The 16,542-nt window shown below is 40.1% G+C and overlaps 1 protein-coding gene across 1 annotated transcript in view; it reads right to left on the bottom strand.

Annotated features, from left to right (window-relative positions):
- The window catches only part of LOC109930302 (seizure protein 6 homolog), an 834,907-nt gene that overhangs the window by 158,675 nt on the left and 659,690 nt on the right, over positions 1-16,542 (bottom strand). Inside the window, exon 5 of the mRNA XM_048612359.1 lies at positions 1,550-1,735. Coding sequence (XP_048468316.1) covers positions 1,550-1,735 — 186 coding nt within the window. The remainder of the gene's footprint in view (positions 1-1,549; positions 1,736-16,542) is intronic.

Raw genomic sequence — 16,542 nt, 5'->3', positions numbered from 1 at the left:
AGCTGTGGGCTGCTGTGGGCCTGCAGTTATATTGATCAGGGTAGAGTATTCTTAGAACTGACAGATTAGTCCAAACTGGATTCAGACACATATGCCAGAGATGACAGGACTGGCTGTTTATTCACTGCAGGAATTCTTTGTAATACAGATTGCAGGAGGTGGTAGGATTGAAGCAATTTCTTTTAAAAGTCCTTCCTGGGAATCTGGGCATCACTGGCTAGACCAGCATTTATTGCTCATCCCTAATGGCCCAGAAGGCAGTTAAGAGTCAACTACCTTGCTGTGGGTGTGGACTCACATGTAGACCAGACAAGGTAGGTCCAGTAATTTCCTTCCCTAAAGGTCATTAATGAACCAGATAGATTCTCCTGACAATTGGCAAGACACAGTCACCATTAGACTCTTAATTCCAGATTGTTTGCATTTAATTCAAATTCCACCATCTGCCATGGTGAGATTCAAACCCAGTTCCCTAGAACATTACCTGGGCCTGTGGATTAGTAGCCTAGTGACAGTACAGCTAGGCCATCGCCTCCCCATAGTCAGGAGAAATGAAGCGATGATACTGAGGAGGCATATGGCTCTGTTTAGTAACAGTTATACATTAGAAAGACGGTTGTTTCACAACAATAATCATAGAGTTAGTAATAGAGTCATAGGAATTTTACAGCACGGAAAGTGGCCCTTCAGCCCATCTCATCTGCACTGGAGCATGAACAAGATCTACCGGCATTAGCAATCCTTGCCTCTGTATTTAATACCTTGTCCGGTGAAGGAAAACATCTCATAATCTCTCTTTGCCAACTCATCTATCTGCCTTGCCACCTTCGGAGACCTGCGGAGTGGCACTTCAAGGTCTCTCACTTCCTCTGCCTCTCTGAATATCCTCCCATTTACTGCTTTATTTATCCTCCCCAAATGTCTAAGCTCACATTCTCCAGGCTGAAGTCCTTTACCACTTTTCTACATGAAGAAGTTCGACTAGAATTAGTAAAAATTTGGAATCAAAATACAGAGAACATTACAAGAGGAAATGAAGTAGTAGAAAGTAGATTGGACAAACGAATGTATAAGAGTGCTAAAGTTATATAATGACTTAAACTAAGCTAGAAGAAAGCACTATATTGAACAGCAGCCGTAATTAAAGTTTATAACTCGTACAAAACTAATTTGAAAAATTTGCATTCCAAAGTCCATTAACTCCACTTTTGTCCAGTTACTTTACAGGCACCCACATATTCTTAACATGAAGGGATTTGCTATTGTCTTTTTCTTTTTCCAGAATTGAGCTGAGTGAGATGTGCAACAACAACTTGTGCTTATATAGCATCTTTAATGTGGTGAAACATGCCAAATTACTTTGCAGTGACAGCTGGACTGTAATCTGGTCAAAAAAGGAGGTTGGGAGGACAGTCTTAAAGGAGGGAAGAGCACTGAAAAGCCTCGTTTACTCCAAAGGCACAAAGCGCTCAGACAATCTACCTTGCTTTTAAAAAGCACTTTGGACAAAGATGTTGCCAAAGATGAGGCGTGCTCCTGTCATGCTTACCGATGCATTCCGGTTCATTGTCACTCCAGCGAGGCTTGCTGCCATTGACACAGGTGAGGGAAGGGAAACCTTGCAGGTGGTAACCTGTGTTACAGTAGAAGTGCGCCACTCCACCAGGATGGAGGCTGGTGACAGACACATCGCCAAAGGACGGCTTCTGTGGAAATCCACAGCTCAGCAAATACGCTGCAGGAACACAAGAGGAAATTTTTAGAAAAGAAAATTCAATAAAATCCATTGGGAAAGAAAATTACTCACAGTGCTTTAATCACATTCTGAGAGCATTGGGCATTCTTCTCTCACTAGTAGCATCTGGATGTTATTCCCTTTGAAGGAGAAACAGAAGTGTATTCAAGTGAAATCAAAGTCCCAGAGTTCATTAAATAAGAACAGAAAAATGCTGGAAATACTCAGTAGACCAGGTGACATCTGGGCCCTACTGAGTGTTTCCAGCATGCTGTTTTCTTGTTTCTGATTTTTGTATCTACAGTCTTTTGTGTCATAGTTAACGCGCAGAAATAGTTCATACTCTACACTGATACATTTTGTGGGCAATAGCCGACTCCAATTCTTGTTAATGTTCAAGTGAAACTGGTTTTCATGTTTTTGGCTCTTAAAGGACTGCCTTCATTTCGAGTTCTCTGCTCGAAGGTGGGCCCTTGGTGATTATTTGCTGAAAATGTGTCGTAATGCTGTGATTTTCTCTACTATGGGTACAGCAAGGTAGCAAACCTACAGCCTACCTCAATCGTAATGGGGATTGAGCCCTGTGCCTGTTGGTATTATTCACATCCACACGTTGGGTATCTAGCTGACTAAGCTAACTCAAAACAGAACAAACAATTGAAATAACAAGGTGTAGAGCTGGATGAACACAGCAGGCCAAGCAGCATCAGAGGAGCAGGAAGGCTGACGTTTCGGGCCTAGACCCTTCTTCAGACCCTTCAACTGAAAATCATATTTGAATGAAGCAACCGAAATATGCATCAATAGGTCAAAGAGGTCTAAGTTTCTGAAATGGCAGAGACCACGTTAGAAGTTTTTTCACTAAAAGAGTGTCAAATCTTTGAAATGCTCTGTCTGAGAGAGCAGTGAATGCTCAGTAACTGAGTATATTCAAGGCAGAAGCTAAACAATTGTTGGATACTAAAGAAATTAAAGAATGTGGAGCGAATGCAGGAAAATGGAGCTGAGGTAGAAAATCACCTATGATCTTGTTGAATAGCAGTGCAGGCCTATTCTAGCTTTTATTTCAAATGTTGTTATATTCTTATAGTAATCCCCGAGGACTATATGGGAATAATCAGGACATAGTATTAATCCTCATCTGAGGCTCAACCTTCTGGCTCTCAGACAAGAAAGCTACCAACTGAGTGAACCATGACATTGTGGAGATTATCGAGATTTGAAAATCAATAATGAAAGAAAAGAGGGACCGAGAGGGTGTTGCAGCCAAAATATTTTCCCATCGCAGTGAAATCAGAGTGGCCCAATGAGATAACTTACTCTGAATATTTGGCCAAAAATGTAAGAGTTGCAAAATCAACTTTGGGGGTCTTAAAATACAGAAAGCACAAACAGAAGATTCTTGGTAACATTACACAATGCAGCATGGGATGTGATTTAGAGCTTACAATTATTCATTAGTTTTGTTAGGAAGTTGGACATAGATTAAGACGAAGCAAGAAGAACATAATTTGAAAGTGAGCCAAACTTGTAAAAATAAGATCAGTTCAATAATGCTACTTTGTTTTGTAAAACCCAGTGTAATCTATGCAGAACTCTAAATAGCATTTGGAATCCTCTTAGCAGCTTTCAAACTCTTCAGAGTTTGTATTGTGTTACTTGACAGAAATTATTTTGTGCATATTTATAATCATCCCAAAGGAATTTGGATAACTGCATGTGTCAACTCAAAATAACTCGGTGTGACCCATGTTCTAAATAAATCATACTGATTCACTTTCTATTGCTTGCTAATTTTTGTCCCTTCCCCCATCTTTCCTCTTCACAAGCCATTGTCTTCTTGATACAACCCCAGTCAAGTGACTATTAATCATGTACAAGGTGGTTTGAGCAGACTGATTTGTCCACTTTGGGGCTGATCCAACGTTGATAGTCCACACAAGACGCGTGGTAGCAAACAGCAGCAGAATTCTGCCCATTTTTCTCCTTTCCTAACCCTGGTTTGACCTGGCTGAGATTCGGTCAATCAGCAGATGCCAAGATTGAATCAATAGGAGATTTAGGAGTGTTGGATTTGTGACTCGATAAACTTGCCAGGACACCAAGGAATCCAGATTCATAAGAACATGAAAAGTAAGCTTTCAAAGTAAAGTACGGAATGTTACCTGCGTCATCAGACTAAATATAATAAATGAATTGCCAGATTTCAACTAAAAATAAAAACGAATTTTGAATCAACCTTTAAATCCACGTGAATATATTGTTTCCAGTTTCTCTTCTGTTGAGTTTTACTGACAGTGTAAATGTAAGGGGATAATGATGATGAGTTGAACTGTGCTATAAAAGCCGGTTATTTTTATCTGTATGTTTATAGAAATCCCGACTAAACAGCAAGATATTTTGCAAAGCAACTAACAGGATTTGACTGAGCAGCAGCTAAGCATATATTCCCAAATTTAGTTTGTGTTTGCACTCACTCCTACTGATAAAAATATTTCAGGTTTCGAACTCTTTTAAATTCCTCCATCAGAGACTACTTGCACACTATACAAAACACAATGCAGTGCAATTAAAATTATGGCATCATATCAGTTATACTGTAAAACAAGTTGTTCTCAACATAAATGAGAAGTTTCCCTCAGGATACGTGTTGTAGTGAAATAAATATTACCATCTTTTACATAAATCCCATGCTGCAATCCCATTACCGTTCAATTTATACAATTGAAAGTGTCTCTTCATCTATTGCTTTCAGCCATAATATCCCATCAACAAAATAGGAATGGAAATAGCTTGTAAATCCCATTAAGCAAACACCTCCCACACATGAACAATCTACCCCTTATCTCCTCCTGACGTTTCTCGATTCTCAAACTGAGTGAACTGTTTATCCATTTCCTCAGGCAGAATCTAATAGGGGCCTGAATGACATTGGCCATGGTGAGAAATCTGGGAGCATTGCTCCATGCACTATCAGGTCAGGCCTTTCTCGACGTCAAGGACATTTCAATTGCATTTTTGTACAGTTCCGGACAATGAGGCAAAATTCTTGCTAGAGAGTGGCGTGATGCCTATTAATGGGAATAATTGCTTGTTAATAGCCTCATTAACTACAAATCTCATCTCATTAGTATGCAGTTTCCTATTTTAGCACCTGCTGCAAGGAAACTCATGCTGACAATTCCCAACATGAAAGTCAGAGGGCATACCTGGAGCTTGCTTCTTGGATTGCCATATCAGACAGGCATCAACAACATCTCAGGGGGAAGGCACCAGCTGCACTCACCCCCTGTCCATGGATGCTGACATCTGACAAACTGCCCAGCCTCTCAGAAACACCATGGCACCTTCACAATCCATTTTCAGGATGTTTCTGCCATTTAACACTGTCCTTCATGGTGCATCAACAACTAGCTACGAAATGCTGCTGCAAGGACACTTTGTGTGCATGAACAGGCAGCTGGATTGGACCAGGCTGCATCACAGGATTGCTTGGTTGCTCTCTGAGTGCTCACATACTAACTTCAGACTTCTATTTTGTTCGAGGACACTTTAGGCAGAGTACTCCACATCAGTTAAATAGTGTGCCCAATCAGTGACAGCGATGTCCAAAGATAGGTGATGATGAGGCAAAGGCACAAGCTCACATGAATGACCACATTATAGAGAAGAGCTATTCACCTTATATTTATTGCTACACCATCCAGTCTAATTCCCAACAAGCTACTGATTGAATTCATTTTGAAAGTACTGGTTGACATTGACTGAGTCAGCAACCCTCAAGACACCAAAAAAAAGTGGAATAAAACTATTCCGAATGTGGCATTTATGTAGAGAATATCACAAAGCACTCTTTGCTGGGAGGAATGTAAAGTGGCAGAGATACACAAGAGAAAAATAGTTGAGGGAACAAACTCAAAGCTTTAGATGGAGATTTAAAATAGATGAATAGAACTTTTTGGAAAAGAGAGTCAAAATGATTTGAAGTATTGCAGCAATGGAGTGCTAAACCTCTCCTGGCTCATTCACTGTTATTATCTTGCCAGGCTGTTTCTATGTCATCCAGTATTGGATGAACACAAATTTCCTCCAATTAAATATTAGGAAGTTGAAGTCATTGTTTTCAGTCCCACTGCAAACTCCATTCCTAGCTACTGACTCCATCCCTTTCCCTGACAATAGTTTGAAAAGTTTATCTACTGGCAAAGCTGGAGTCATATCTGACCCTAAGACAAGCTTCTGACCTTATACTTGTTGCCATCGTTAAGACTGTCTACTTCCACCTCTGAGGCATTGCCCAACTTCATTCCTGTCTCAGTCTCATCTGCTGCTAAAACTCTCATCTATGTCTTTGTTACCTTGAGACTTGATTACTCCTGCTTGATCTTGTTACATTTAACGGTGTGTAAGCTTGAGGTTATAAGAATCTCCACTATCTGTATCTTAACTCAGAGCTAACCTGCATAGGCTCCTGGCCAGCCAATACTTTAATTTTAAAACTCTCATGTGTATTTCAAATCCATCCATGTCCTCATCTCTCCTTATCTCTGACATCTCCTCCAGCCCCACAACTTTCCATGGTAGTTAAACAACTGTAATTCTGTGCTCTCCTTAGCATCCTTAATTTTAATTACTCCACCAATGATGGCTGTGCTTTCAATTCCATAAGGACAAAACTCTGGTATACTCTTCCTTCACCTTTATGCCTCTCTACCTTGCTTTCCTCCCTTAACACTTACAAATGGCCTCTTTGACTAAGCTGTTTGTCATTTGATCTAATTTTCCTTATGTGACTCAGTGCCATACCTAGTTTTGTGATACTCCTGTGAAGCACCTTGGGGCATTTCATTGCATGATGTACACATATTTTATTATTACTTATTCTGAGTTTGGATTGTTGAATTTTGAACTGGTGGCATATGGGGTTTTCTGTGTGTCTGAAGGGGTTTAATAATTAACTTCTGAATATTTCTGTAGGCGTGCTGATTTATTTTAAAACAGTACAAGAGAAAGACTTCCTGCATAGGAATGTTTTTTCCTTTATATTAGGAGAATTTTACAAGCAAACAAAGTAAATAGTTGTGCATCAGGCTCTGGTTTAGAAAGTTGGGATTATTTTTTTCTTTTATATATACCCGTAGCTTGGAAAAGATGATTTGTATTAGTTCAGTTTGGGAAGTTCTGTAGAGTTTTTATATGAGCATGGATGTACAAATCTGTTGCTGCTGAGAAAAGGAGAAGATTATTTAGATTTTTTACAGTAGGTTATTTCAGATTAAGATGTGTAGTAATAGTTCCAAATCAGAAATGTTTGGTTAAAACCCTGAAGAGGTTATTTGAATCTGAGAGAGTTTAAGGTCAATTGTATGAAGGTTCCAGCAAGAAGCTATCAGATCCTCAAGAGTGGGAGTTGAAGCCCCAGTTAAATTAAACCCTACAAAGGTGATAGAGAAGGGAATTGGTTGGCTTGCATGCGATGAAGGAGTGCTTTTGGGATTAGTAAAATTATATACTTACTGTGTGTTTCAAAATCTTTAAGTGTGTGTTAAGTGTAAATTGGTTTATTCTATTTATCTTCATTTCTTTTGCATGATAAACTTCTGTTTTACTGTTAAATTGGATTCTGCAGCATTGCGTGTTTGTTTTAATGAGAGGCCATCTCAGTAATAATGTTCACTCTAGGCTGTACAGCATTTGGAGGGTCTGTGCATGTTGATCAGCATGTGGATACATGGGCATCTGGTTCAGGAAGCCAATGTGCTGTACACAGACTGTGAAGGTCCATAGACTGACAGGTGAACTTAGAAGGAACTTTGCGAATTAAAACCAAAAAATAAACTGATCAATTAAGCTAGATTTCAGGCTTGGACCTGACTTGTCTAGTAATAACACTTACTGGAATTATTAAAAAAAAATGCTTTGAAGATGCCATATGAATTTCTGTTAATGTTTAAGGTAGAAATTCTAAACCAAAGTACCAGGGTGGCTGAAGTTTCATCTCCAAAAATTAAGGGTTGGGAACAGCAAAGGAGAGCACAAAGATTTCTTATTAATTTTGAAACCTCCTTTTACATCACAAGGCTGATGAGAATTGTCATACTGTGGATGGACAGTTTAGATATTTGCCCTCACATTGTGGTAGCAGTCACAGAGTCATACAGCACAGAAACAGGCCCGTTGGTCCAAATTGTCCATGCGGACCAAACTGAACAAGTTCCATTTGCCTGGGTTTGGCCCATATCCCTCTAAACCTTTCTTGTTCATGTACCTGTCCAAATGTCTTTTAAATGTTGTAATTGTACCCACCTCCACCACCTCAACTGGCAGCTCATTCTACACATGCACCACCCTCAGTGTGAAAAACCTGCATAAATCTTACTCCTCTCATCTTAAACCTATACCCTCTAGTTTTGGACACCCCTACCTTTCAAAAAAGACCTTGATATTCACCTTATTTATGCCCCTCATGATTCTAAAAGTGTTCTCACCAATGTCTCGTACAGTTGCAACCTAATGCCCAACTCCTATGTACAATGTTCTGACCAATGAAGGCAAGCCTGCTCCAAACATCTGTTCACACCCTGTCTCCCTGCAATGCGAATTCCAAGGAACTGTGACCCTGCACCCCTATGTCCCTCTGTTCAACTACCTCCCCAGAGCCCTAGCATTAACTGTGTAGGTCCTGCCCTGGTTTGCTCCACCAAAATGCAACATGTCACATTTATCTAAATTAAACTCCATCTGCCACTTCTCGGCCGATTGGTGCATCTGATCAAGATCTTGTTGTACTCTTAGATAACCTTGTTCACAGTCACAATTTTGGTGTCATTTTTAAATTCATTTTTGCGATGTGGGTATCACTGGCTGACCAGCATTTCTTGCCCATCCCCAGTTGCCCTTGAGAAGGTGGTGGTGAGCTGCCTTCTTAAACTGCTGCAATCTGCCAGCTGTGGGTTGACCCACAATGCCATTAGGGAGGGGGTTCCAGGATTTTGACCCAGCGACAGTGAAGGAATGGCGATTTATTTCCAAGTCAGGATGGTGAGTGACTTGGAGGGGAATTTGGAGGTGGTGGTGTTCCCATATGTCTGCTGCCCTTGTCTTTCTAGATGGAAGTGGTCATGGGTTTGGAACGTGCTGTCTGAGGATCTATGGTGAATTTCTGCAGCGGATCTTGCAGAAAGTACACACTGCTGCTACTGAGCGTCGGTGGTGGAGGGAGTGGATGCTTAGGGATGCAGTGCCAATCAAGCGGGCTGCTTTGTCCTGGATGGTGACAAGCTTCTTGAGTGTTGCTGGGGCTGCACTCATCCAGGCAAATGGGGAGTATTCCATCGAACTCCTGACTTGTGCTTTGTAGATGGTGGACAGGCTTTGAGTAGTCAGGAGGTGAGTTACTCACCACAGTATTCCTAGCTTTTGACCTGCTCTTGTAGCCACTGTGTTTATGTAGTGAGTCCAACTAAGTCAATGATAAACCCCAGGATGTTGATAGTGGGGGATTCAGTGATGGTAACACCATTGAATGTCAAGGGGCGGTGCTTAGTTTGTCTCTTATTGGTGATGATCATTGTCTGGCATTTGTGTGGTGCGAATGTTACTTGCCATTTGTTAGTTCAAGCCATTGTCTGGACTGCTTCAGTATCTGAGGAGTCGCGAGTGGTGCTGAACATTGTGCAATCATCGGTGAACATCCCAAATTCTGACCTTATGATGGAGGGAAGGTCATTGATAAAGCAGATGGAGGTGGTTGGGCTGAGGACACTACCCTGAGGAACTCCTGCAGAGATGTCCTGGACCTGAGATGATTGACCTCCAACATTCACAACCATCTTCCTATGTCAGGTATGACTCTAACCATCGGAGCGTTTGCCCCCTGATACCCATTCATTCCAGTTTTGCCAGGGCTCCTTGGTGCCACACTCGGTCGAATGCAGCCTTGATATCAAGGGCTGTCACTCTCACCTCACCTCTGGAATTTAGCTCTTTTGTCCGTGTTTGAACCAAGGCTGTGATGAGGTCAGGAGCTGAGTAGCCCTGGTGGAACCCAAACTGAGCGTCGCTGAGCAGATTATTGCTGAGCAGGTGCTGCTTGATAGCGCTGTTGATGACACCTTCCATCACTTTACTGATGATCGAGAGGAGACTGATGGGGCGGTAATTGGCTGGGTTGGATTTGTCCTGCTTGGGCAATTACCTGGGCAATTTTCCACATTGTCGGGTACATACCAGTATTGTAACTGTACTGGAACAGCTTGGCTAAGGGAGAGGTAAGTTCTAGAGGTCAAGTCTTCAGTACTATTGCCGGAATGTTGTCGGGGCCTGTAGCCTTTGCAGAATATAGTGTCTCCAACCATTTCTTGATATCACGTGAGTGAATCAAATTGGCTGAATACTGGTATCTGTAATGCTGGAGACCAGTGGAGGAGGCCGAGATGGATCATCCACTCAGCACTTGTGGCTGAAGATTGCTGCAAATGCTTCAGCCTTGTCTTTTGCACTGATGTGCTGGGGTCTTCCGTCATTGAGGATGGGAATGTTTGTGGAGCCTCCTCCTCCTCCAGTGAGTTGTTTAATTGTCCACTTATTATGTCCAATCTGCAAACTTACTAACCATAGCTCCTATATTCTCATCCAAATCATTGATATAAATGATGAACAATAGATGCTTTTATACTAGATGATGTTATGAAGTCACTTCCATTATTGGTAGTTTTTGAGGACTCATGTCTATAGCATTGTAAAGATTGTGTCATTTAAAATACTGGGATATACCTGAACCTTGCCTTTTCTAACAGGGTGATTTTTTTACATTGAAAAGATGCTAAGGCACATTCTGAAGAAGGGTCCTGACCCGAAACGTCAACTTTCCTGCCCCTCTGATGCTGCCTGGCCTGCTGTGTTCCTCCAGGTCCACACTGTGTTATCTCTGACTCCAGCATCTGCAGTTCATACTATTTCTAAGGCACATTCAAATTCAATTACTCCAAATGATATGTTTTAAGCTAAGTAAAAAGCTGAGGTTGATAAATTTTGGAACTGCAGGATTTACCAGAAGTAACAAGTCTGATTTTATGACCATTAGGAACTGTACTTGTTTTGATATTGTTTGGAGTTGAGGTGTAATCTATGAAGAGACAAGATCCCCAACTCAGCGGTTGCCACTTTCTTTTGACCAGAAACCATGTTGACAATCCCATGTGAGAGTTGAAAAACTCAAATAGCTATTTTCATTGAATGCGTCTCGACAAACTCCTCGTGGTATCCTGAACGAACTGCATTTGAAGAGAACACAGTGGGACAACTGTGTATGTCTAGTGGCAACTGTCTGTGTCTGGTGATCTATCTGTGTGTACATGAACGCAAGACTGAAAGGAGTCTGGAACATCTCAAATCTTATTATTTGATTCTCTGAGAATTAACAAGTATTTAGCCAAAGTGCATTGTTTCCAACATTAATACTTTACATGGTATGTATCACATGTACATGTGCAGGGTTGTTTCGGAGTAACTATTTATATATATCAAATAGTGTGTTGATCAGCTTTGTGTCTGTTGATTAAAACTTGTTTTTCATAAATGAATAATTCTGTTGTTTATTAAAGAAACCTGGTTGATGAATCTTTTTACCTGGTAACTAGATAACACATTTTAATATATGATGTGACTAGTGGAGTAGAGAGAGAGAGAGAGATAGAGAGACAATACTTTGTCCAACCTCAGTTGTTGACAATGGCTCTTAATTTATGCACTCATTTTCATTTGAAAAAGAATATTCAATTTTTACAATACAATGCCCACTCTGGAAGCCAGTCGCAACCCTACAGCACAGCAAGAGGCCATTGGCCCATTTTGTCCGCAGAGACCCTCTGAAGAGTATCCCACACAGACTTCCCCCACCCTATGCCCATACCTCACATAAACCATGGCCAATCCATCTTACTTGCACATATTTGGACTGTGGGAGGAAACCAGAACATGTGGCAGAAACCCATACAGATATGGGGAGAACGTGCAAACTCCACACAGACAATCCAAGGCTGGACTTGAACCCGGGTCCCCGGCACTGTGAGGCAGCAGTACCACTGTGTCATCCTCTTGGGCTATGCTAACCTGTCTGATTACTCAAACTAGGGTTTTTTTGGATATTAGACTCTAGCAGTGATAACGTACAAGTGTGTAATCATGTAGTAGGCACACTTGGGAAGTTCAAATCATTTTCATTTCACCCAAACCATGCCATTTGAATTTGGAAGGCTACCTGGATTTCTCAATTCAGAACTACAAGGAGAAATGCAGACTAGCTTTAGTACACAAATGGAAAAGACATTCAACACCTGGGATTAGATTGTGGTTTCTTTGCATAGTGAAGGATACATTTATTACTTTAACATTTCGAGACCAGTATGCCTCTTCTTCAGAACTGCCAGATGTTACAAAAGAATAGGAGCATGAGTTGGCCATTCAGTACATTAATCCTCCCCCATTATTCAACAAGAACATGGCTGACTTTCTCCAGGCCTTAACACATCTTGGATAATACAGCCAGACCTGCAGGCTTTCTCCAACGCTTTCTGTTTTTATTTCAGAACTCCAGATCCGCAGTAGATTTGCTTTAATAAATATTTATTGGGAATTGGTTTCTTGTCTCACCACTTGCTTCTCTTCATTTGGCTGAGAAATCTATGAAGAAATTTCTCTTGAGCAAACTACATCAACATTGTTTTTTTTTAGTGTTTGTGAGGAATGTTTGGTTTGGTTATAAAAATATTAAAAATTACACTTCATAAAAACTGTATACATTGACAAACTTCCCGTGCATCAAAGGATGCACTTTCGATTTCTGCAATTCTGCTACATGATAAGAATGTATAGTGGGAAATTGCACAGCTTCAGCCTTGGGTTTTTGTCCATTTACTTCAGGAAGTAGAGATTTTGCCTTCAAACACATTTGAGGCAGGAATATAAAGGCACTAACTTTCTATCAATTGGATGGGAGGAATCTGAGATTGTAAGTGACTACTGACAGATTGTGAGTAGAGGCAGACAGGCAGACAGACACATGTTTGGAACTTGGGACTTGATGTTTCAGCAGAGGCTAAAGGCAGTTCAGTTCCCAGTCTTCTGGCTGTTCATTCCACTGGACTACCCCACCTCAATCGTTTCCCACTACATTGCTAAGTTCTAACCAACATGCAATGCTTTAAGACTCTACCCCACCACTCAGGTTTTGAAACCTCATGCCATTTATGTTGGATCTATGACCCTATTTCCACACTTGCATCGACTTCATTTCTTGGAAAGCCTAAAAAAGTGCCTAGATCATACGCCCAATGAATTCCTGATCACTGATCCACCTCTAAAACACCAAGATCACATAACTCCCTGCCCAGTGCTCTCAAACACTAACAATCATCTCCCTCTGATTTTGATTACCAGCTTCTACTTGGTACTACCAGAATCTCAAATCTCCAACAAAAGCCATAATTTCCACACATGCTCCCCAGTCTCCTTAAATAACATCTGCTTCTCTGCCTCCACCTCCTGTTGAACTACTGCTCAATCCAATCAATGCTTCTACACCTACTCCGAGACTTCCACATTACAGGATGATTGCCAAGTGTGCACGGTAATAGTATTTGTCATAATGCCCTCCTCTGCGTCCTTATAGCTCATCCAACAAACAATCTACTGCCATTGAAAAGGTCGATTTGAATTGGGCAGGAAATGTGTTCTCATAATTGTCATGGGGATGACATGAAAATAACACCAATGTATCGAAATAACATGAAGCGGCCCAATTGCTGTCTTAAGAGGTAAGGACAGGCATAATGCTTATGTATGTTGTAACTAAATAGGAAATTGAACAATCCAACTTTTTCTTTGTACCACTTCATACAATAGATAACTGGAATGCTTATTGAAATGTGAAAAGTTTGCCCCGACTGAGTCAATGCCTTTTTTTTAAACACAAACAGAAATCATTGCTTTCCACTTAGTTACTCTAATAAACAAATGATTTGAAGAACAGGGAGTGCAATAATGTGCCAATTGGTGTCTGTCAAACAGAAAACCAAAAGCTATTATGAATAATTCGTCTAAATGTGATTTCTGAAAAAGCTGGATCTTTGAAATAAAAGTAAACTGACTATTGACAAGGCAATGTACCATTTCAGTGATGACTGGTATTACAGGACAACAAGGCTAATGCCTGATTGATAGTGAAGAACTCATTCTAAAACATGCTGAATACACCTGCAATTATCTTCCTTTCTCCTAGTAAACCACCTCATATACACTGAGAGAGAACAAAAGCCAAAATAAATCAATCTGATTGCCTACCATCCTCAAGGGCACCCGACTCCTGACCATGCCACAATTGAAGTAATTTAGCTCATCTTTCCTGCTAAACAAAATGCACAGCAGTGACAATGGAACTCATTATGAATTAACAGGGCTGGTTAACCCATTGATACCAATAAATGTTAGTTCAATACGTTGTGAAGTCTCAGTTTCAAATATCGGCATGAAATCTGGAAGAGCTCTGCTTTAATCGTTCTTTTCTCCATTGCGTTTCACTTTTGGATCCCTCTGGTCCAGCATCCTCATTGTATCTAACTGATCCTCTCTTTTGTCTATATTTAACATGTGGGCCCTGATGGTGCTCACTGCTGATCTCTGAGAAAGCTGCTCACAAAGATCTAATGATCACTCGTGTTGATTACCCTTTCCTGAAGTCAGGTTAAGTCTGATTACAAGTCAAAAGGATTTCTAACCATCCAACAACAGTGATCAAATAGTGCAAAGAACCAATTACATTCTAGTATCCTCATAAACTGCAAATCAGAAAGTATAGAAAATAAATGCTAGGAGATATATATATATACATATATATATGAGATTATATAGAACTAAAATATCATGAACATTCCTTCAAGAAAAATTAAAAATATGAATAGCATTTTCAAATTCAATAAAGTTTTCCAGCTCTAATTATGGATGTAGTACACAGTTTTAAAAGAAACGTTACACTTCATTCAAAAAGGTGCAATTTTTGCCAAGGTTTTTACAGTAAGGATACAGAATAAAAGTACAAATATTCATCATTCGATGATTTTGATTGCAGAATTTTCAATAGTGCACCCTATGGGCAGGCATAGAATCACTGACATCAACTTTTAGATTTCAACATTGTGCTTACACAGATTCTTGACATTACTGTCTGCTTCATATTGCCATGACCATGGATCATAACCCCAGATTACCTACGGACACAGTGAACTTCTAATTCTAACATGTGTTTTATTTTTCAGAAGAAAACTGTAAATGTAAATCCAATGGCTGACTGGAGAAGAATTCTGGAATGTCACACCTGACAGTGACAAAAAATTTCAAAGGAAGAAATACAGTACAAACTGAACTGTAATCTCCCATGAATATCTCAAACTTTGAACATGATGGCAATAAAGACAGTAGTTTGGACAAGTGACATGTTTGTGCCTCTTCCCCTTTTAAGAGTAAGTGTGTGTTATGGACCAGACCAGACCCCGTCAAAATATTTTAAGAAGGTGGCTTAGACTCTAACTTTTTCTTATTTTAAAGGCAAGTATAAAGTGTTGTATTGCAGATGCAATGTGGCTGGTCAAACTACATGACATTGAGCAAAACACAATTTATTTAAACAATATAGTTAAGATACAACAGAAAGAAAGAGGAATTTAGAAAAACAACTGTATTGGAAAACTTAACAGAATAATACATACAGTAACTATTACTAATGCACTCTTCCAATATAGTAACATCCCATAAACACATCGCTTGGCAGAATTCAGAAAATAGATTTGTCTCACAGGTAACCCAGCAGTAGAGAGAAACCCCAGCTTCTAGCTGTAAGCAAAACAGGGGAAAGATAGCTTCTACTTCTTTAAAACTCTAACAGCTTCTGCCCTGTTTAGACTCCAACAGCAACTGGTTAAAGCTAACCCTAAAACTAAAAAAAAATGAATTCTTGTCTGTGAGAGTTGGTCACACCCATCAGGCTGCTTCTATTGTTCCAACTTTAAAAAAATACCCAAGGCCTCACAAGCTGTTTACTTCACTGGCTTTCCAAGTATATAGCTTGGCACTCGGTCTTAAAACCTCTTAAAGCCACAGCATCGTCACTCACAACCTGTAGACTGATCTGTATAGCTTTTTATTTTTCTCTCTTTTTGGACTCACTTCTAATTTTTAATTTGTGTGGATGTGTGTTGTCATGATTTCTTCGAATTTTTAGAAACAAAATCACTCTTCTGTTAATTCAAGAGAACCTGTTTGAATTGGCTCCTTTTAAAACATAAATTCATTTGGTCTGGGTAAAAGGTATCCACCAGGGAAGGAGGTACATTTTAATTAATCTTGCTGCAACCAATAAAGAATAAAGTAAATAAAGAAGGGCAGCCTGTTTATCCCTCTTTATCTGAGAGCTTGACAACTTGGGTTATCCATTTGGAACTGTAACAAGTTTGGAGACTTAGCCCAGGGAGTGGTCATAATAATAACAGTAATGAAGTTGATCTCTGACAGTTTTATATCATTGCTGAGGCAAAATCTGAGTAATGGTTTACACTAGTATTATTCCGACATCAATAAAAACTGAAGGAACTGCAGATGCTGGAAATCAGAAACAAAAACAGAAATCACTGGAAAGGCTCAGCAGGTCTGGCAGCATCTGTGGAGAGAAGTCAAAGTTAATGTTTCGGGTCCAGTGACCCTTCCTAGGAACTGAGGTCACACAGGTTACTCAGAACTGAGGAAGAGTCACTGGA

The sequence above is a fragment of the Rhincodon typus genome, chromosome 26 (genome assembly GCF_021869965.1).
Source record: "Rhincodon typus isolate 14 chromosome 26, sRhiTyp1.1, whole genome shotgun sequence".
Classification (NCBI taxonomy): Eukaryota; Metazoa; Chordata; class Chondrichthyes; order Orectolobiformes; family Rhincodontidae; genus Rhincodon; species Rhincodon typus.
Note: the sequence above shows the minus strand (reverse complement) of the source record. Positions and strands in the feature narration are given on the sequence as shown.